Source organism: Cervus canadensis, chromosome 10 (assembly GCF_019320065.1).
Source record: "Cervus canadensis isolate Bull #8, Minnesota chromosome 10, ASM1932006v1, whole genome shotgun sequence".
Taxonomy (NCBI): Eukaryota; Metazoa; Chordata; class Mammalia; order Artiodactyla; family Cervidae; genus Cervus; species Cervus canadensis.
This window is the reverse complement of record NC_057395.1, coordinates 75,654,124-75,675,210: the sequence shown is the minus strand read 5'-3', so window position 1 is coordinate 75,675,210 and position 21,087 is coordinate 75,654,124. Positions and strand designations below refer to the sequence as shown.

At 41.8% G+C, this 21,087-nt stretch overlaps 1 protein-coding gene across 10 annotated transcripts in view; it reads left to right on the top strand.

Annotated features, from left to right (window-relative positions):
- Positions 1-21,087, top strand: part of STAU1 (staufen double-stranded RNA binding protein 1) — a 54,742-nt gene that overhangs the window by 10,377 nt on the left and 23,278 nt on the right. For 4 of the 10 annotated variants that reach the window (XM_043480674.1, XM_043480675.1, XM_043480676.1 and 1 more), the window contains exons 3-7: positions 7,751-8,039; positions 9,708-9,832; positions 12,820-12,976; positions 14,908-15,046; positions 16,070-16,235. In XM_043480674.1, the coding sequence (XP_043336609.1) occupies positions 7,835-8,039; positions 9,708-9,832; positions 12,820-12,976; positions 14,908-15,046; positions 16,070-16,235 (792 nt within the window). In that variant the 5' untranslated portion in view covers positions 7,751-7,834. Of the gene's footprint in view, positions 1-7,750; positions 8,040-9,707; positions 9,833-12,819; positions 12,977-14,907; positions 15,047-16,069; positions 16,236-21,087 lie in introns of those variants that run through there. The other 6 variants (XM_043480679.1, XM_043480680.1, XM_043480678.1 and 3 more) reach the window with 5 other exon arrangements.

The following is a 21,087-nucleotide window of genomic DNA, read 5'->3' as shown; positions in this document are numbered from 1 at the left end:
GGCTATAATATTAGAGAAACAGAAGAAACTTTATGCAGTTTGATTTCTTTTTACTCTTGGGATTTTATTCGAAAGTAAATACAGGGAAAATTGTTGAAATAATGTAAAACCTTCTAGCCAGCCCTACCATGTATTTTAAATGTAGAGACATGAAAATTGACCACTGAAGTGGCATTAAACATAGCATCTTGGTCATAGAAACTTTATTTAGTTTGCCTTCGATTTAGAGATTTGCCTTTGATTTTTGCTAAACTTGGTTTTTAAGCTGGTGGGAATAATTCAACATCGTTTTCTATTGTGAATGAAAACAAGTTCCATTTCCCACTGGCTGCTTTTGATCGTCTCAACCAAAAAAGGTTTACAGTAAGTGTGTTCAGGATTTTACAGTCCTTGATCAGGACGCTGCAGAACCCAGTGCAAGCACGGACACCGCTGTGTGCTCTGAGGCGCTCTCCCTCTGTGAGCTCAGAGCCCAGCATCACACCCTCTCTCTGACGTGCGGATCCGTAGACACGTGAACCCTTGCTTTCCTTGGGAATGAGGACATTGATGCAAAAGAAATTAAGAGAAATTATACAAAGCCCAGGGAAATGGATATATATGCACTCATCACATTGAATTTGTAAAATGCTTTTCTTTTCAAAGAACTGAGTAACTGCTATGGTGCCTCAGGATTCCTTCAGGGTTGCAGCTTTCAGATCACTACAACTGAGGCTTTGTCAAAGACCCTGTACGTGGTGCTTTGGGCAAACTGAGGCAAGCAAGCAATGGATTGCCAGGAGTTGGACATAATAATTGCTGTCTGAGCTGGGAGTAGAACTGAAAGCTACAACTCAGAAGTTTGATCTGATTTATCACTGTTGGTCGCTACTTAGCAGCACAGGGCCTCCCAGGCGGCTCCGTGGTAAAGAATCTGCCTACCCGTGCAGGAGACGCGGCTTCATTCCTGGGTTGGGAAGGTCCCCTGGAGAAGGAAATGGCAACCCACATCAGTATTCTGGCCTGGGAAATTACACGGTCAGAGAAGTCTGGTGGGCTACAGTCTGTGAAGTTACGAAGAGTTGGACACAATTGAGCGTACACACTTAGCAGCAAGACTGGTTTCTTAGAAACTTAAGTCTTGGCACTGGTCTGTTTTGCCTGAAGATGGTGGTAAATGCTATTGTGTTTCTAGGTAGATGGCACAGACTAAAACTATAGACTAAAATTTCTCTTCTCTGAAAGGAAAAGCCAATTAATGGAGTTGAACCAAGCCTCTTCTTATTCAAGATATGGTACACTTTTAAAAATCCCCAGCAAATCACAGATGGATATTCATTTTGATTGGAAAACATTTCCATTTTGGGAATGCCGTGGTGGTCCAGTGGTTAGAATTCCTTGCTTTCACTACTGAGGGTCCGATTCAGTTGCTGGTCGGTGAATTATATAAGATTCCACAAGTTGCGCTGCATAGCCAAAAAAACATACCAACCTCTCAAACCCACTTCCATATTTCCAAAAATAATGTGTTTGTGTTATTTTTAAGAGTTACTTCTAGAAGAAGGGAGATGGGGGGGCGGTCTTGATAAGGTTTCAAGCCTTGAGAAGAAAGATTTGCAACTTGCTAGGCTGCAGAAGGAAATCTTTTTTTCCCCCACTTTAGCGTATGGTATGGTGTGATAGCTTTTCTGTGATGAACAGTTAATAATGAACTCTCTTTTAGGAAGTTTTTCTTTAAACTGACTACCCAATGGTTACGTGTGTGGAGAGAAAGTTGTCCGTTGCCCACGTGGCATTGGGCCAACTATGTGAGGGGGCTGCAGTCAGGCACTTGTATTGGGTGCAAAGGTCTTGACCAGTCTGGGTTTCCAAGCGTTATTTTTGGCTCACTTTATTGTCTTGCAGGTGATTGTGCCTCAGCACGGCTGTTTGTCCTGTGTCTTTCCTGGGCGCCAAGTACATTGTGGTCTCTTTTTTTTTTTCCTCTTAAGTAGTTCAGTCATGCTTCCTTTGAAGAACCTTTTATTACTGTGTGACTTGATACATGGGCCTGCGGTTGAACATGACTTGCTTGAGGTTGACGCTGTCTTTTGGGAATGATGATGTAGGATGACAGTGAGTGCCGTGTCTCTCTGCCTCAGGTGTTTGGAGGGCCTTTGGAGTCAGGGGACTGCTGTTTTCAGGGGGCAGGGGCTGGAGCATGCTGGTGGGGGGTGGCGAAGGTAGGGTGAGGTGGTGGTTGGGGAAGTGAGTGCACTTGCAGGAAATTGTATACCCTCATTGCAGCTAGAAAGATGTCTGGGAGAAGGATCTTGGAAGTAACCTGTTGGATGTAAGGGAATGATGTGGGTATTTTAGGTATATTTCAAGACTTTTATAGGAAAAGTGGTTTGTTCCTTAGCTTTTTGTTGTTGTTGACAAAGTTCCTCTTGAGAGGGAAGCTTCTCAGAAGCTGTGAAGAACAGATTAATAGATGTACAGTTGGTTGCTTAAAGGGCTCTTCTTGTGTCTTTGAGGAAAAGTTTAACAGGTAGTTTCTAGCACTTGCGAATGTACAGTCTGCCATAGAAGAGTTCACATGTAGTAGAGGCTTAATAGAGTTTGTTGAATAGTGAATAAATGCAGCCTAAAATTGCTGTTGGTACTGCTAAAGTTCTGTCATGCTGAAGCACAGATCCTTCATATCTGTGTACCCGTACTATGTAGGATGTATTAGGTTGGCACAGAAGTAATTGTGGTTTTGGATCATGAATTTTAAATCATTATAACTAGGCTCAAACACATATTTATTACTCAAAGTAGGGACCATTACAGTCGACATATTTTTGTCAATGAGAAATAAGTTAGTTTATTCCTGTAGCATAAAAATCCATGCCTCAGGGTTCAAAGAACTCATGGAAAGCATTTTCTGCCTCCTGATGGTTGTGGAAGTGTTTTTCCCTGCAAAAAGTTGTCGAGATGCTTGAAGAAGTGGTAGTCGTTTGGTGAGAGGTCAGGTGAATATGATGGAGGAGGCAAAACTTTGTAGCCCAATTCGTTCAACTTTTTGAAGTGTTGTACAACATGCGATTGGATGTTGTGGAAAAGAATTGGGCCCTTTTTGTTGACCAATACCAGCTACAGGCATTGCAGTTTTTGGTGCATCTCATCAATTTGCTGAGCATACTTCTCAGAGGTAATGATTTTGCCAGGATTCAGAAAGCTATAGTGGATCAAACAGGCAGCAGACCACCCAACAGTGACCGTGACCCTTCTTCGCTGCAGCTTTGGCTTTGGAGCTTCCTCTCAGTCCAGCCACTGAGCTGGGCGTCGCCAGTTGTCATATAAAATCCACTTTTCGTCGCACGTCACAATCTGATCAAGAAATGGTTTGTTGTTGGTGTAGAGCAAGAGAAGATGACACTTCAGACAATGATTCTTTTTTTTATTTCTGGTCAGCTCACAAGGCACCCACTTACTGAGTTTTTTCACACTTCCAATTTGCTTCAAATGCTGAACGGCTGTAGATGTTGAGTTCTTTGCAACCTCTTGTGTAGTTGTAAGAGGATCAGCTTTGATGATTGCTCTCAGTTGGTCATTGTCAACTTCTGATGGCCATCCACTACACTCATCTTCAAGGCTCTCCATCTCCTTTGCAAAACTTCTTGAACCATCACTGCATTGTACGTTCATTAGCAGTTCCTGGGCCAAATGCATTGTTGATGTTGTGAGTTGTCTCCACTGCTTTACAACTCATTTTGAACTTGAATTAAAAACTTGCTCGAATTTGCTGTTTGTGTAACATCATTTCCATAGTCTAAAGTAAATATAAAATAAATAGCAAATAATGTCATTAGCAAAAATCAAAGTGAGAAATGTGCATTAAAGTGATATATTAATACAATATAACCACATTTAAGGATATATTTCCATTATCAAATGGCAAAGTTCAATAGGGCAAAATCGCAATTACTTTAGCACCAACCTAATAATAAAGGCAAGAAGGGGAAATATTTAGTGCAGTGTTTTGGATCTTAAAAGCCTGTCCAGAATTGGGACGACTTTTTTCTTTTCTTTTTCTTTCCTTCCTTCTTTTTTTAAAAAAACACATCTTGTTTGGAAACATCACTTATTACAAAGGGGAATGATGTGTTGATTGCACAAAAGTATGGACACTTTATTGTTATGTGTTAATCCTGTTAAAAAATGGATATTAGTAATAGAAATGATGTTTTCCCATAATTGCTGAAGTAGGTGTTTCATACTGCAGCAATTTAGCAGTCTGTTAGTTGAAAGGGATTAGTACTAAGCAGTACTGTAGGTGGTTCTGTAAACTGTTTCTAGAAGGATCTGCCTTTTTGTGTATTAAGTCACTCAGGCTGTGCACTCAGTATGGCCCAGTTTTGGTAGATTCATTGCTGAGTTAGGAATGTGCATTTTGTGCTTGATCACTTTTTAGCACATCATGTACAATTTTTCAAGATGCTTTTATATAGTTCATGTGCCCATATTCCCCTTACCGCAACCCATTAAAAAGTACTTGACACTTGTAAAGTGGAAATTGCCAGGTGAGCGTGTTTTTTATGAGATTTTTATGTCGCCAGGCCCAAGTTAGGATCTGGGGGGACTTGGAATTAGGAATCTTTTAAAAAGAGGTACCCAAAACTCTTGTCATCTCACCACTCATAGTTTTGTAGTCCTCTATTTGCATTCCATAAATTTAGGATTTGAGAATAGGATGAAAATGGTTTCTTCAGTTGGTATCTCAAGCTCCTCAATTAGGGGAAAAAACCAGGAGATGAGCGGTTCTCATCTGTGCTGGAGGCAGGAGGCAGGGAACAGCACCGCCCAGGCTTCACAGGCAAGTGTTCCAGCCTCAGGGGAAACTGCAGTCTTTGTGTTTTAAACTTTTCAACCTAATTTTCCTGTGTGTGAAATACTGTTCTTTTGTAAGAAGACTCTAATAAAGCATTTAAATCTCTTTTAAGTCCCAAATTTATCTGATGGAAAACAATGCTTAAAGACAAGTGTAAAGGAAAGTGTAAGTTTTCATTTAAGGATTTAATCTCAGGATCGGGTAGTGTTGAGCAAAAGGTTGTTAATTTATGTAGAAATAATATATCTGAAATTCTGTGATTCCCCTGAATGCTTCTGTGAACTATATAGATGGCAGTAGTGAAAAGCTTTATTTGTAGCTGCCTGACTTCTCTTATGGGAGGAGCATGTGTTTGGGTAAAATATTAGCATCAGGATTTCAGAGCCTTTTGAGGTGAAAAGGGGGTTTTCTTTTCCTCTCTGAGAATATAAGCTCCTTCATACATTAGTAAGATTTTATTCTGTGAATGCATGTATATGTGCTAGGAATAGCACCCTTGCTCCTCTGCCACTGGATACCAGCAGGGTCTCCTATTTCCCAGATGTGACGGCCGGATGACGTCTCCAGATACTGTCAGGTGTCCTTAGGGAGCAGAACTGCCTCTTTAGAACTACTTCTTTAGATTCTCTTTTCAGGCTTAAAGACACATAGAAAAGTTAAATTAGTAAATGACTTAAAATGAGTACTGTGCTGAATTTTTATTGGTCATATTGCAAACTAAAAAATTATAAAATACAGAGCCTTATTGGGGTTTAAAATATTTTCTATCTGCAATTTTGAACTACTTATTTCAACCAGTGTTTGAAAGACATAACTCTTCCAGGTGTACTAGAGGTTAGCATTTTTGGGGCAGTCTTAATTAATATCTTGTTTGTTCTATTTCTCAACTTCTAGCAAACCTTTGAATTTATGTCTGTCACTGGAAATGCTGGCAGCGGGCCTGCTGTAGAGAACGCTAGCCAAAAAAGATCCCTTTGGGCTCCACCCTTTCTAAATTTAGTTCATTCAGTCTCAGACACTCAAGAGCCACCCAGGGCAGAGTTGGGTTGCTTCTTCTGGGATGCAGGTAGACTCTGGAGCAAACACTCTGCTTTTGGCTTATGTTTGGACCTGTGATGTGTGGTTGGTGTTGTGAAGTTGTGAGTACAATTCTCAGTGTTTTTTTTTTTTTTGCAGGGGAGGGTGGAAAAATGCCCTCAGGACAGAATTGAGAGAGAGGGAGAGAATGAGTAAGAGCAGGAAGGGAAGATTGAGAGAGAAATATTTATATTTTGGCAACTGATTGAAAATGAAAGAAGGTCGTAGCTGCCTTCTAAAAGGTTCTGGACTTGTTGCTTGACCCTGGCAGCTTGTCTACTAAGACCACTGCCCAGATCTTCAGTGCATCTCCTCTGTTATTTTGTTCTAATTTCAAAAGTAAACAGGGAACAGCTGTAATGTTGGAGAATTTTGTCGTGTAAGGTAGTATTTATACCTGTTATTAACCAAAGTCATAGTTTAGCCAAGGTGCTTTTGTTTCTGATTTTTTGCCTTGTTTTGAGTTTTGTAGTCCTTTTTGCTCTCTGCAAAGGGCTTCCCTGGTGGCTTAGATGGTAAAGAGTCTGCCTGCAGTGCGGGACACCAGGATTTGATCCCTGGGTCAGGAAGATCTCCTGGAGAAGGAAAAGGCAACCCGCTCCAGTATTCTGGCCTGGAAAATTCCATGCACAGGAGCCTGGCAGGCTACAGTCCGTGGGGTCATAAAGAGTCGGACACGACTGAGCAACTTCACGTTTTCACCTTGCTCTCCACAAGGGAGAGTGTTCCAAGACTTCAAGGAACTTATCTGCTTTGGTCATTCATCTGTTTGTAGAGGTTTGGCTTTAATTAAAAATAATTTTGAGACTTAAAAAAAAAAAAACTAACAAAAATTACTTTATAGTAGAACTTCTAATTTGTTTGCTGGTTTCTGCCTTGCTTGGCTTTTTCTGTTCTTTGTTGCTTAATGGTTATTTTTCAGTACTTTTGATTTGCTTAAACATTTTCGGCTTTTTGAACGATGGCCATGAAAAGGAGCAGAACTGTCCTTATTTTTGACGTGTGAAGAAATTTAAATGTATTTAGAATTAATGCCTTTGGAACTTACAAGATACAGTAAACAATCTTCTCTGCTCCCCCCACAATCCACACTAGTAAAATCGTCAGCTTGAAATCTGTTCCTCTCTTCTGCATCTTCTTCACTTTTGCTTTTAATAATAAACATACTATAGAATGTTCTTTGCTATTTTGAGGATCCATGAGCATGGTTGTGGGTGCAGCAATTCTTGTTTGGAATCTAAATAAATGAGACTATCTCAAACAAACCTCACGGGAGAACAAAGAGGTCTTTTATCATCATAAGGAAAAAGAAATGGCAAAAGTGAGGAATTCTTCTCTTTCTTCAGTCAACTTAAAGGAGAGCTCCAAAGGTGTCAATCTGACTACATGGCCTGAAAATGGAAGCAGTGTTTACATTCACCAATAATGGTGTTACAAACTCGGTTTACTTCCAGTTTCTTATCATTTTGAGCCCAGAAACCTTTACCATATCCCATATTCAGTGGAAAACCTCTTCATGTTTTTAATTTGATTTTTAAATGTAGGCTACAGTTTATAATTCTTAATATTAAACAATAAGTATTATTATACCCTGCTGATTCTCTTTGTAAAATGAACATGCAGGGTATGTGGGTATTGTAAGTCATTTTAAAACACTGTGGAAAAAAAAACACTATGAGAAATTCACAAAGCTAGTGAATCTTACTGTACATCACAGTTACAGACTAAACGGGCTGTTTTCATACTTGAGTAGGTGACACCAGTTTTTGACTGAATATTGGCAATTACATATCTCTTCCATAATTTATCTTTTTATTTTCTTTCCCTTACAACTTTCAGGTAGAACTTTAGACTTCATAGCACTGAATTAACCTGCACTGAAAGCTGTTTACCTGCAGTTGTTCACTTTTGTTGAAAGTGACCATGTCTCAAGTTCAAGTGCAAGTTCAGAACCCATCTGCTGCTCTCTCAGGGAGCCAAATACTGAACAAGAACCAGTCTCTTCTCTCACAGCCTTTGATGAGTATTCCTTCTACTGCTAGCTCTCTGCCCTCTGAAAATGCAGGTAGACCTATTCAAAACTCTGCTTTACCCTCTGCATCTGTTACACCCACCAGTGCAGCTGCAGGTAAGCTATGATCCAAGTGTCTTCTGTTTCAAATGTTTTCTTAGCCTGTGTTCTGACCTGATCAGTAGATTGCAGATACAGGGAGCTCTTGCACATTTACCTTCAAGAAGCAGGAGAAAGTATACCACCCACACTTCTTTATACCAGATATAAAACACACTTGATGATATCCTGGCTTGATGGAGGCCTTTTACATACCATTTCAAAGTGTAAGGAAGAAAATTGGAAACCAAACTATAAAGCCTACTCTGTTATAAACTGGTAGCTGGCAGAAAAAAATTGAGCAATAAATAGCACTTTGGATATTCATTGTTATATGGGAAAATTCTGCTGTTAAAATGATTTCCCAGAACTGATTTGTAGGTGTGAGTGCCCTTTTTGTAGGTCTGTAAGATTTATCCCAAGCAAGGGGGACAGCCAGATTTGGGGACACAAAAGAATGTGTTGGCATTTGCAAATTTTTATTTTGACTAAGTAAGTTTAAGTTGCCATCCAGAGGTAGTTGAGAAATCACAGTGAGGGCCAATGAGAAATTGAACAAAGCAGCAGAGATGTTTAAAAAGGAAGCCCTCAAATTTGAATATTAGGAAAACAAAAATGAAATAAAAATATCCATGGATCGGAAAAGACTTGCAACCCATGGGGAAATAACCCTTAAAAACAATATTCTGCTCCCCAAATCTCCCCTCTCCTCCTCCCAAGTTGCAAAGCCAATTAAAGGGGGTATCAGCATAGGTGTCTCTATACTAGAGTCACCTTGTAATAAACTCTTCGTAGCCCTTAGTGCCTGACATTTCCCTTGCATTTCCTCTTCCATTCTCTCGTTTCCTTTACTTTGTATCTCTCTTCTTAGAGTTTTAGCTTGTCCCACGCTCAGCTGCACAGACTCTGTCATGCTGCTACCTCTAGACTTCCTTGGACCAGCTCACCAGATGGCGTTCTTGACTTGTCATAGTCCCCTAGAGGTTCAGTGTTCCCCATATTTGCCATTTGAATACCATCTTAATAGGAAATGGCACGGACTAGTTCAGTCCTCTGGGATTTAATTGCTTTTTCTTCTAATGTGTTCTTATATCCACATTTTGTTGACTTTATAAAACTCCCGCCCTCCAAGACCATTTTATTTTACTTACATAATTATTAAAGATAGGTAAAGTCTGAGGATGGCAGCCTCTGGAGATAAGACGAGAAGCTGCCCCAGGAATGAGAAGTATTAGCTATTTGGAAAAAGACAGTCCTTGTTTGAGAAATGGTATTGGCATATTGCGTTTTGTGAAATAACGAGCCGGGTGCAGCGGACAGCTGTTGCAGTGACCAGTGCGTGTGTGTGTCTCTGCTCAGAAGGCCTCCTGGTGCTCCCTTGGTTATGATAGCAGTCCTTCATCTGATTTCAGATCTCGCGTGCTTGCCACGGCTTAGTTATTCCTCTGACTTCTGTTCTCTCTCTCTTGAAGACACACCCCCCTCCTAGGTTACCTGACTTCAACTGGTTCAGAAAAGATCCCAGCAGTGTCTTCAGATATTTGCCCTCAATGTGGTTTGCAGTTTTGCATCGCTGTTGCTCTGAATCGTTAGACTTTGCGTTTGCTTTCCCTCTCTTCATATCCCTGGAGAGCCGCAGTCTCAAACACTGCTAGTTGACTTCAATGCTCTTACATTATTTTTCAGTTCCTTCTAACATGGCACACCCTAAAGAGAAAACCCCAATGTGTCTTGTGAATGAGTTAGCCCGTTTCAACAAGATTCAGCCTGAGTATAAGCTTTTGCGTGAGCAAGGTCCAACTCACTGTAAGGTAAATATTGTCCATACTGCTTGTGCATTTATAACCCACTAGGAATGTTTTCTTTCTTTTCATACAGTTGCAAGTGGTGCAGTGATTCAAAACACATATTTGAAACTGCTGAGGTTGTTTTAAAGAGATGCAGAAGTACAGATTTTGGGCAAGTCACTTCTTTTTCCCATCCTTGCAGAGTGGGTCAAACAAAAGAGATGCTCCTCTGTGGGATATTTGGCTTTTAAAACTTCAGTTAGCGTGTGGTTGTTTAGGATTCTGAGTCAAGACGAGTCCCAAGCACCTGCGAATGGTGTCCTGTGCGTCCCCAGGGTCTGGGCCTCCTGGTTGCAGCCTCTGTCTGGCTCCGTTCCTGTTTGTTTGCACGCGCATAGGTACCATAGATCTGGTCAGGGAGAGGAGGTGAATGGGAAATCAGTGTTGCCTCTTCTTCAGAATCAGATACAGGGTTTGAATGTGCGAGGTAGAAATTAATCTCCCCGTGAGTACATGGAATTATCTCTGATTTCAGGTACCCTTGACACTCTCATCTTAGAGGATGAAAGACTGACTGTAATTTGAATTTTTACTGTCTGTTATTCAGGAGTTCAGTCTTTTAAGCTTGCTTGATATCTGTGCTAAGGTACCTCTTGGACCCTAAATGTTTGCGTATCTGGCTTTATCTTTTGCAGCTACAGTATGAGAGATAAGGAATTAGGCCTATTTCTGATTCTAGCCTTGAAGTAAGATAATACAGTTTTATAAGGATGAGTTGTTTGTCTCTTTGTGCCTCAGTTTTCCTGAGGTGCAAACCTCAAACCTTGAATGATACCAAGTTTCTCTTTTTTCTTGGACTAAACGTAGCACTGACCACAATCATGAACAGTCCCCATAGGGTAGCGCGTTTTGGTTAGTTGTCTTTGGAGTCAGACAGATCTGGGTTTGAATCTTAACTTTTTACTAATTTGGTGACCTTGTGCAGGTTACTACTTTTTTTGAAACTCCGTTTGCTCATCTGTAAAATGGAGATAGTATTACCTACCAAGTAGGTGTATTGTGAGAATATATATCAAAGTGTGGAGTACAGTGTCTGGCACATAGTAAATGCTTGAGAAATGGTAGCTATTACAAGTAAGCAATTATACATTTAAGAAAAACAAATTTCCCACTCTCATAAAGGTAGTTTTAATATTATTCTAAAGCATAATTATATTTGAAATATTTCTTTACTTTTAGAAGGCAATTAGCCAATTTTTTGGTAACTGTTCTGTTTCTTCTACAGGATTTTTTTTGCAGATCTTAACTTTGGGATTCCCTTTATTAACTGTTTCTGGTATTTTTGGAAGTATGTACTTTCTCACTTGAACTTTAGTACTTTTTAGGTAATTTGGCTGTGTGTTCAGTCTGTAGCTGCATTTTTTTTTTTTGCCTACAAGTTGTTCAAAGAGAAAAATTTATTCCCTCCTTGATGATTATGACTATAAAGTCAGAGGTCTGGTGTCCTTTTAATTCTGTGTGAACCGAGGTCTCACCTCACCACCGCCCTCCACCCAGAAGGCACGGCGTGGCGGCAGCGCCGGGGGACAGTCCTGGAGACGGCGAGACGGACCGTGAATAACTCTCTTCTGTCTTATAGCGCTGTCCCCCTTCCATGTCTTCCCGTGAAAGGGTCACGGAAATGACGGAGGGATCGCACAGCGTTGCCGGCTGCTTCTGCTGTGTGACTTCTCATGCCAGCCAGGGTTTTGAGTTCATGCTGTTGGTGCTTAAATGAGTAACTTTATGAACTGCAACATAAATACAGGAGACCCCTAATATTTCAAGGGGGATGAAGGATTCTTAAATTTTTCGCCCTTTAGTGGAAGCTGTGCACTGAGGGAATCCTGAAGTTAAGACCTACAAGAAAAATCAGCTGTAAAGGCAAGTTAGCCCCATCCCTTGAGGCACCAAATTTAGGTGACCCGGACATACTCAAATCACCATTTCTCACGTGAATTATTTGTAAGTGAAATAAAGTGATAGATTCCGTGATCAAGAAAATCAGAAGAATAGAAGCTCCAAAGTAGTGAACCTCAAACACTGAAGTGCGTCAGAGTGACTTCGGGAGCCTATTAAAAACGCACAGGCTCAGGCCTCCCCTCGTGCTGTTCTTTTCAGGCGGAACCCCTGGCACACGTGTCTTACCAGGCTTCCTGGGTTAGTCTTCAGATGCACACGAGTGTTAAAGAATCACTGCACTGTGGTGGGTCCTAGTGCTTTTTGGATGAATTATTTGTCCATCTGATGGGATTAACATAACCTAACTTTACAAATAGAGCGTGCACACAAGTTCCCTTTATATTTAAAAAGGAAAAAAGAGGGTTGTCATTGTCCGCAATTGTTAAGGACAAAATTAGCTCTTTTGAGTGCCTCCTTAGAATTGAGTTCAGAAATGTTAGATCTTTGCTTGCAGTGAGTCTCAGCTTCTGAAAGGAGGGGCAGTGTCTGAATAGTACAGTCTTCGGAAAGTAAAAGGTAGTGTTGTAAAACCTGAATGACATTCCCAAATTCACTTGAGGTTTTGGCCTAATGGTGTTGTATTTTCAGACAAGAATCAATGAACAAATTAACAAATGCTGTCTTCATTTGTCTGAGGTACTATTATGTGTCTAAATTAAGCTTGCTAAATTTCTTCCATGAGAAGAAATGGGAAGACAATTTTTATTTGGATGGCTTCCAGATAATCAGCATTTAATATTTTAATATATAAGAGAACAGTTTTAAATTTCTGTACTTATACCCATCTTTCAAAAGATACTTTTTTCATGGAGTGCTATGCAATACAAGTCAATGATGTATGTATCTTTTCATGTTTCTAGAAAGAGTGAAAAGGGGGATGAAGGGATAAATTACAAAGATAATGACCAGGCCTTTTAAACCATGACCATAAGTTATGTTCAAGGTCCGAGTGACATGTTGTAGCCAACATCAGGTTTCCTGAATTGAGAGCTCACGATTTTCATTTGTAGGTGTTTACAGTGCAGCTCACACTTGGCGATCAGCACTGGGAAGCTGAAGGAACTAGTGTTAAAAAAGCCCAACACACAGCTGCTGCCAAAGCTTTGGAAGGAACAAAATTTCCTAAACCTATAGTCCGCCCTTTTCGTAGCGAAGGAAGAAATCCAGGTATTATGCGTGGGCCAAGACAGGTTCCTTTCAAAAGTGTGTCTAGAGGTATCCGTTTAGTATGTGTATGAATTCTTTCTTAACTAACTCGTTGATTTTGAAAGCACAGAGTCTGCACTACCAGTGGCAAATGCTTATCTTTGTGGAATCTTACCACACTCTAAAACAGTGGTTCCCAGTCTACAGTCCCTCGATGCCTGATGATCTGGAGAGGTGGTCACGGGAGGTGGGGACTGTCACCAAACGATTTCAGAGACTTTCAGAAAAGCTTAATGAAAGGAGAAATTTTTTTTTTTTCCTTTTGATAAGGGTTGTATAGATTATGAGAAGGTGGGTTTTAGCTAAAATCACTTCAACTTCGTGTGGTAATATTGATTATAACATGTTGATCGTAACCCGGATTGTCAGTTTTATGTCTCTTGATGATTAACAAGAATGAGAAAATAATTTAGATATTTATTTCTTAAATTCAGATTAATAGATAGATATCTCTTCAGGCAAGGGTCCCAGTTGGGGAGAATACTGTTAAAGAGGAGTGTCCTGTGAAATCTTGGGGACCACCGACCTGGCAGCTGTAGGTAGAAGTGGCTGTTGTAGGAGAGTCCCCCCTCAAGTGTATGAAGTCACCCGGGCCCTTGGCATGCAGGAACGATCCGGGAAGGCCTCGGCCACGCTTTCTCTGTGGGATCTTTGCTTCACGTTTATCCTCTGCTGCAGATAAATTTTATGGGTCAGAGCTGCTCTTACTTAAAACACAACTATTTGAATTGTGTAAAAAATATAGTTCATATGTTAGCTAAGAAAGAAAAAAAAGGCTAATTACTTATGTGACCCTCTGACTTTGCAGACTCAAAGATATTCTTATAAGTTTGATTTATGCACTAGATTAGTCAAACCAGTTATGGTACCGAATCAAGTCATTTTTATTTTCCTCTACCTACATCCTAAAGAAGCATTTTCAAGTGGATTTTTGTGTGCATTTCAATTGAACTTTGCCATTGCTAGTGTTGTTCTGTGTTTGATATGAAGCTATTGATTTTAAATGTGACTGCACTGACACTAATCTTTCCAGGTTGGTTTTCTTTTTAAATGATTTTTAAAGGTTTATGAATTGGATGAACTTAGAGGGGAAAAAAGAGAAGGATGAATGATGAGTATTTTCTAAAGTTGATAATTCTGAGATAACCTGAGATAAACTTGTTCCTGTTGTATATGGAAACAGAACTCATTTTTCTAACAAGTATTACCACAAATCAAATCCCATTATAAATATTAAGAATGAAGACATCTAAGTATTTTGTGGGTCTCATCTGACTTCTCCAGATAGAATTTACAGGCTCCTCCTCGGCGATTCTGCACCTTTCCTTACAGCACACATAATGCTGTATCGTAGTTCTTGCAGTGTGTCTTGTGTTCTCTGGACTCCTCTGGGACAAGGATTGTGTTTCTCAAGCTTAGCACAGAGCTTTGCCTCCAGTTAGTACTGAATAAATGCATTGTCCTATGAAATAATGTGTACGGACATCCTTCCAAGTGTAAGCCGGCCAGTCAGTACAACCAAAGTTATATTGGTTAAGTATTGCCAAACAGTGAAATGAGTTGGACAGTCCTGTGGGATCTCTTAATCATGAAATCTGATGTGTACTGGAACCTGTTTCTGACACCGCCTCTCACCGCTGACGTCTCGTGTCGCGTGGCTGCCCCTCAGCAGCCCTTACTGTGTATTTTGTGCTGTGATTGTGTATTAATGCCTAGAAATCGTAGCAGATCCTTGGATTTCCTGACCTGATGCCTAGCAGTGAAGTACTTAGAGCCTTTCATGAAATGCATCATGAGTCCAATTAGTAGAAAGCATGCTATTCTATTTGATTTTAGTGAGTATCATTCTCATATGAGGAAAAAAAGTTGTTTGTTTTGATTCTGTGTTGCAGAAAGCATAACCCCTACTGTAGAGCTAAATGCACTGTGCATGAGACTTGGGAAAAAACCAATGTATAAGCCTGTCGACCCTTACTCTCGGATGCAGTCCACCTACAGCTACAACATGAGAGGAGGTGCTTATCCCCCAAGGTACGTGTCTGTTTTGGTTTAGATCCAGGCGAAACGATATTTGCTCTTTGATGTAGAATAGTAAGATGTATAGATTGTAGAGTGCGTAACGGTCTGGTCCTCTTTGGCCTGCCAAAGGCTACTGTCAGTCTGCATCGTCCTGGTGTCACTGGAACTGCATTTTGATGCTCTTCCGACTCCTCTCATTGGAAAGGTCTTAGGCACATTCCTCACAAGCAGTACAGCTTGTGCCCCGAGCAGTCTGGTTAAAGATCACCCGTGTAACTGCTTTGTGCAACTGAGTCATATTTGAACACGATTCCTGTGACACCACAATTCTCAGCCCTCATAGATTTCTTGATTATTGTTTACTGGGTACTTTTTGACTTTTGAACTTACTTACGTGCTTTGAAATAGCCTTGGTATACAGGTGCAGTGCAATATTAATTGAAATCTGAAGGTGCCATGCATTTAAAACCTTCTCCTCGAGGTCTAAAGACGCTAGTGGAGAGATTGATGATCAAACTTAGGTCTTTACTTCCCTGCCCTACTTTGGGGTGGGAGTGAGGTGGAGGCCAAAGCCATTTTAAAAATAGAAACCAGCCTCTGCCAGGCTCTAGGCTGTTGGGATTTCTAGAAATGAGGGTCCTTTCTACAAGACTTTGGTTAAAAAATTTCCATTCTTTTCTGGAGACATGAAAGGGTAAATTTCAGGTACGAGAAAGTAGAGCAAGTCAAGTTTTTTTCTTAATCAAAGTCTAATCCAGTTTAGATTTTGTAAGTATGGGTTAGCTTTATAAATTGAACTCATGTAATTTGTAAGCCAACTTATTTTGTGAAATGTAAACAGTATTTGCTCATACTGTGTGGCAATTCTAATCTAGCATAAACATATGAAATCTCTGGGTGTGTTGAGGAGGACTCATTATTGGCAAGCAAACGCTGCTGTAATTAGGACCTGTGATGAAGGAAGTACCTGGAATCTGTCAGAGACGGTATGGTGACTTATTTGAGACTAATTTTCCTCACCCCTTCTATTTTTAGGTACTTTTACCCATTTCCAGTCCCACCTTTACTCTATCAAGTTGAACTTTCTGTGGGAGGACAGCAATTTAATGGGAAAGGAAAGACGAGACAGGCTGCGAAGCACGATGCTGCTGCGAAAGCCCTGAGGATCCTGCAGAGCGAGCCCCCGCCCGAGAGGCTGGAGGTGAGGCTCCGGCCGAGCAGGGGCCCCTGGCGTTGGGGGTGGTGCGGGAGGGCGCGAGGAGACACGGCTTCAGGCTGGGTTTTCTAAGAGGGTGCGTTGAGAGCTGTGCTTACTCTTCATTGTTAGGTAACGTACAGGTTCTGATACCCTGTAGGTTTCTTGCCTTTCTCGCCCCCCATCCCCCTCAAAAATTCTAGCAGGAAAGTCAGGTGCCTTCTTGTGCACTCAGTGGCGTAGTTCTGAGTGAACGTGTTAGAAAGATTCTGACTCACTTGAGTGGTGAAGAGCACACGTGGATGAACTCTTCCGTGCTGAACATTATTCTTGTCAGAATCTGTGATTTATGGTACCAGGTTAGGGGATTTTCTGAAGCCATTTTGATCAGAAGTTTTCTGTATTATCTTGAAATGCCTGTTAACCATTTCTGCTTAACGAACTGTCCCGAGACTTCGTGGCTTAAATACCTCCAGGCCTTTATCCTGCTCACAGGCCTGTGGTCCAGGGAGAGCGTGGCATGGAGACCTTATGTCCGCCGCACGCAGCTCACGCCGAAGCAGCGCCGTGGGCCTGGAGGGTCTCTTCCGAGGTGGCGCTCTCGCCAGGCGGCTGCGCTGTCGCCTGCGGTCAAAGAGGGGGCCTTGGTCCCGTGACCTCAGTTCCCCTCCTGGTTGGCCTGAGCAGAGACTTTACACACCCTCACGGTATGGTGGTTCGGTCCCAGGAGGGCGCGTTCTAGAAGACAGGAGGTGGAAGCCACCGCCAGTGTCTCAGGGCCCCGGCCCAGAATTCAGCCCAGCACCACTTCTGCCGTATCCTGTAGGTCAAACAGGCATGAGCCCAGACTCAAGAAGGGGCTACAGGAGCTCACTTTTATTTATTTATTTATTTATGTGTTGAGGTAAAATTCACATAATTTCATAGTTTTAACCATTGTAAGTATACAGGTCAGTGACCGTTGGTACGTTCACAATGTTGAGAAACCCCACTTGTGGATGAGATGAGTATCAAAGAATCTGGGGCTTATTTTTTTTGTTTTTGGCTACAGCGTGCAGCTTGTGGGACTGTTCCCCAACCAGGGATCCAGCCCAGGCCCTTGGCAGTGAGACTGTGGAGCCCCGTCCACTGGACCCCCAGGGCGTTCCCCTGGGGGCTGTGTTTTAAGATGATCACGATAGACATAGGATGTTGTGAGTAAATAGGAGTATAGGTCTTAGAACATCACTAAGTCATCCCTGAAAGGACTCCATGCTATTGAGCGGCCACAGTATTAGTGGCTGGCTCTGATACAGCGGTCATTCCCCAAACGTCCAGGAGAGCCCACTGAGTAGAAGGCGTTGTGATTTCATGGTTCTGTTTATCACAGCATGAAATGCCTCCTGAACATACCCCTCGGAAGCATTTGACTTTTCTTGCTAGAGAAACAAGTTCTCAAACAATCAGAAGATCTTGCACAGAACGTTGGGCCAAATGGGTGATGACAGGTATGAAGTTTGGGGACCCTTGGCAGGATGCTTGCAGAGGTCTGCTGTGCCCAACCGTCCCCTGGGGCCACCCAGCTCAGGGCAGTGCTCTGTGGCTTCATGGCCAGCTGCATGGGAAGGGTTTGTTTTTCTTTTGTTTCGGTGCATTTCCATCTTGAGTGCAATCACACATTTTAACAGAGATGTTCTATTTCCAGAGTTCGCTGAGGACCAAATAGAAAGGAATGGACTATAACTTAGGAGGATTTATTGAAGTGAAAGGATGAAGTCCTTAGTGGTGAAATTTGTTAAAGCACTGAAGGTAGTGAAATTTGAGTCATTTTTGGAGGCTTTGCATTTGTTGAGTTGACTTTGGTGCTAATCTAATTGGAATCAGATGGAGTAGGTATTTCTTGGTTCCTTCTAGCCAGCAGTTGTTAAACGATTACTGAACACTGGTATGTGGGTTGTCTGCTTCGGAATCACTTGAGAACTTAAAAAATTCCTTGGCCTAACCCACACGATTCTAGATTCTAATGCAGTAGGCTAAGACCCATGAGTCTGGCTTTTTTTTTTTCTTTTTTTCCTGGCCATGCCACATGGCATGTGGGATCTTAGTTCCCTTACCAGGAATTGAACACATGCTGCCTGCATTGGGAGCAAAGAGTCTTAACCACTGAACTGCCAGGGAAGTCTGACTTTTTATTTTTTATTTTTTTCTTTTTAATGAGCTCTTAAGAGTAAAACAGTCAGGGTTTGGGAATCACAGGTCCTAAATATTGTCAGTGCTTCCTAGGCAGTTTTCGGCCTTTGAATCCTCCTTGGAAGTTTGAACTCACCATATTGCTGCAAAGGGAAAGTGCCTGTCAGAGCCTTAGAGTGACCCATCGCCCACCGGAGCAGTTGGTTGCCTCAGGCCTGAGGGCAGAGGCTGGAGCGGTGGATGCCCTCTCCTCGGCTCCTCTGACTTCTGTCAGCAGCTTGTTTGGGAGTCATGGGCATCTTTTGTCCCCTTGTTTCCTCCTCCTGGCCCCTTTTCTAGTTTCGTGTGATTTGAAGCAGAGACAGTTCCCTTAAGAAATGGTGCAATGACTGGCCCAAACAGTGCCTCAGAAATACATTTTCTTTGAAGTTGTAAGTGAAACACTTGGCTTTCCACCTAATTGAGCTGTTGCTGGTCTACCAGGCCCTCCAGAAAGTGGGCAGCAGGGGAAGAAAGACATTTTTAAAAGATAAGTTTAATTTTTTGTTCTTAACAAGGAATGCCTATGAATTATAACAATTTTTAACATCAAAAAAAGAAAGAAATTTCCCACTTGTAGGTAGTCACTGTAAACATTTTTGTGGATGTCAAGGCATATGTAAGTAAGCACACACACCTGTCTATTTCACAAAAATGGGGTGATATTGAACAATAACCGGTGTTTTTTTTTTCCCCACTGAAGTGCTTATTATGATGTGTTCATGCTATTTACTTAAAATTCCATGGAGGACTCAAATTCAGCATGCCTCTAAGCCGTTTTCAATGGCTGCAAATGCTCCATTGTGTGAGCATACCAGTTTAGTTTTTCAACAACAGAAGCTTGATTTTTGGGTTACTTGCAGTTTTTCCTGTTATAAAATAGGTAGTGAACAACATTGTTCTATGTCTGTGGTTATTTTTGTGAGCCATAGTCCTCAAAGTGGAATTGCCTGGTAGTGTATGTGGCCAGGTTCCCCACCAAGAAGACGGTACCTGTTTAGGCCTCTGCCAACAGGGCCTGAGGGGTCTGTTTGCCCACAGCCCACCTGCTTTGGACATCCTCATTGTAAATAAATTGTCTGTTTTGTTCTTGATAATTTTAGCACTTGTGATTGTGTGGTGGGTCAGTTCATCTCCTCTAGAGCATAGCCAATAAAGCCAGCAGTTTCTGTCTGTGAGACAGGTGTAGTCTGACCCCTTGACAACAGGCACTGCTTTCGGCCAGCCCTGCCAGTAAACAGCTGCATTGCCCCTGCCCATGTGGAGCTTGGTTGAATGGAGTGTCATCAGAAAGTGCTGCGAATGCGCGGATGAAAGGAGCAGGTATCACGAGAGCGCAGTGTCTTGTTTAGGTTGGCGTGATGATGGTGCACCAGGGGACAAGTCATTTAGGCTCAGGATGAAGACGAACAAGAGGACAGGGCAAGTACTTCCCAGCAGAGGGAGCAGCTTGTGCAAAGGTCCTGAGTTGGGAAAGCAGTTCTTTTCTGTTCTATCTATTCTGTTGCTTTCCTTTCTTTTCTCTTCTGTGACTTGTATTAATAAAAGATGACTTACTCAGTGTTGAGGCGTTAGGACTAAGATGGTCATAGCTACAGTGTCTGTAACGGGGAAAAGCAGGAGGTAGCCTCATAATGGCCGTTCGTAGGGAATGGTTAAATATAATAAATGAATACATTTATCCCAACACTGTCAGAGTGTGGTAGATCTGTTTACGTGGACCTAAAAGAAGGCTTATAATCTATTGAATGGGCGGGGGAACCATGATGCAGAGCTATTACTGCAAGTATAGTGCTATTGTTTGTGTTAAGTAAATGAGGTCGCCAACTGTGTGTGTATCTGTATATTTGGATGTGCATGGTTTCTGTCTTGAAGGTTATATCAAACTTGAGCTTTCTCGTGGTGGTAGTGTTAGAAGCCAGACTTTTAAAAATTGTACTGTTTGAAGTTTTCTTTTTTTAAATACTGTGCTGTGCTTAGTCACTCAGTCGTGTCTGACTCTTTGCGACCCCATGGACTGTAGCCCGCCAGGCTCCTCTGTCCATGGGATTCTCCAGGCAAGAATACTGGAGTGGGTTGCCATGCCCTCCTCCAGGGGACCTCCCCAGCCTAGGTCTCCCATGTTGCAGGCGGATTCTTGACTGTCTGAGCCACCAGGGAAGCCCGAGAATACTGGAGTGGGTGGCCTAGCCCCTCTCCAGGGGAGCTTCCGACCCAGGAATCAAACCGGGGTCTCCCGCACTGCAGGCAGATTCTTTACCAGCTGAGCTGCCAGGGAAGCCCAGTTTTTAAATACTACTTCTGTAAAAATAAATAAATGCAGCTCTTCCTGTTCTTGAATTCTTATCTTCACTTGAGCCAGGGATGTGTTTAAGTAGGACTAAACTAAAATTGGAGACCTTACTCTTCATCATGCTTATCTATACTTCGTTATACGCTCAAGGTCCATTGAACCCAATTTATATTTTTGAGCTTTTTTCTAGTTCTGTAAGAATTGATATTAGTGACTTTTATTCTTTTTCTAGAGGTTTAAAAGAGCAAGGTAAAAATATACTTAATTTTGAAATTAGAATGATAGTCTGTCTTACAATCATGAGGGTCCTTTGGACCCCAACATTATGGACTCTTAATTTTCTTGTGTTTTGAAACA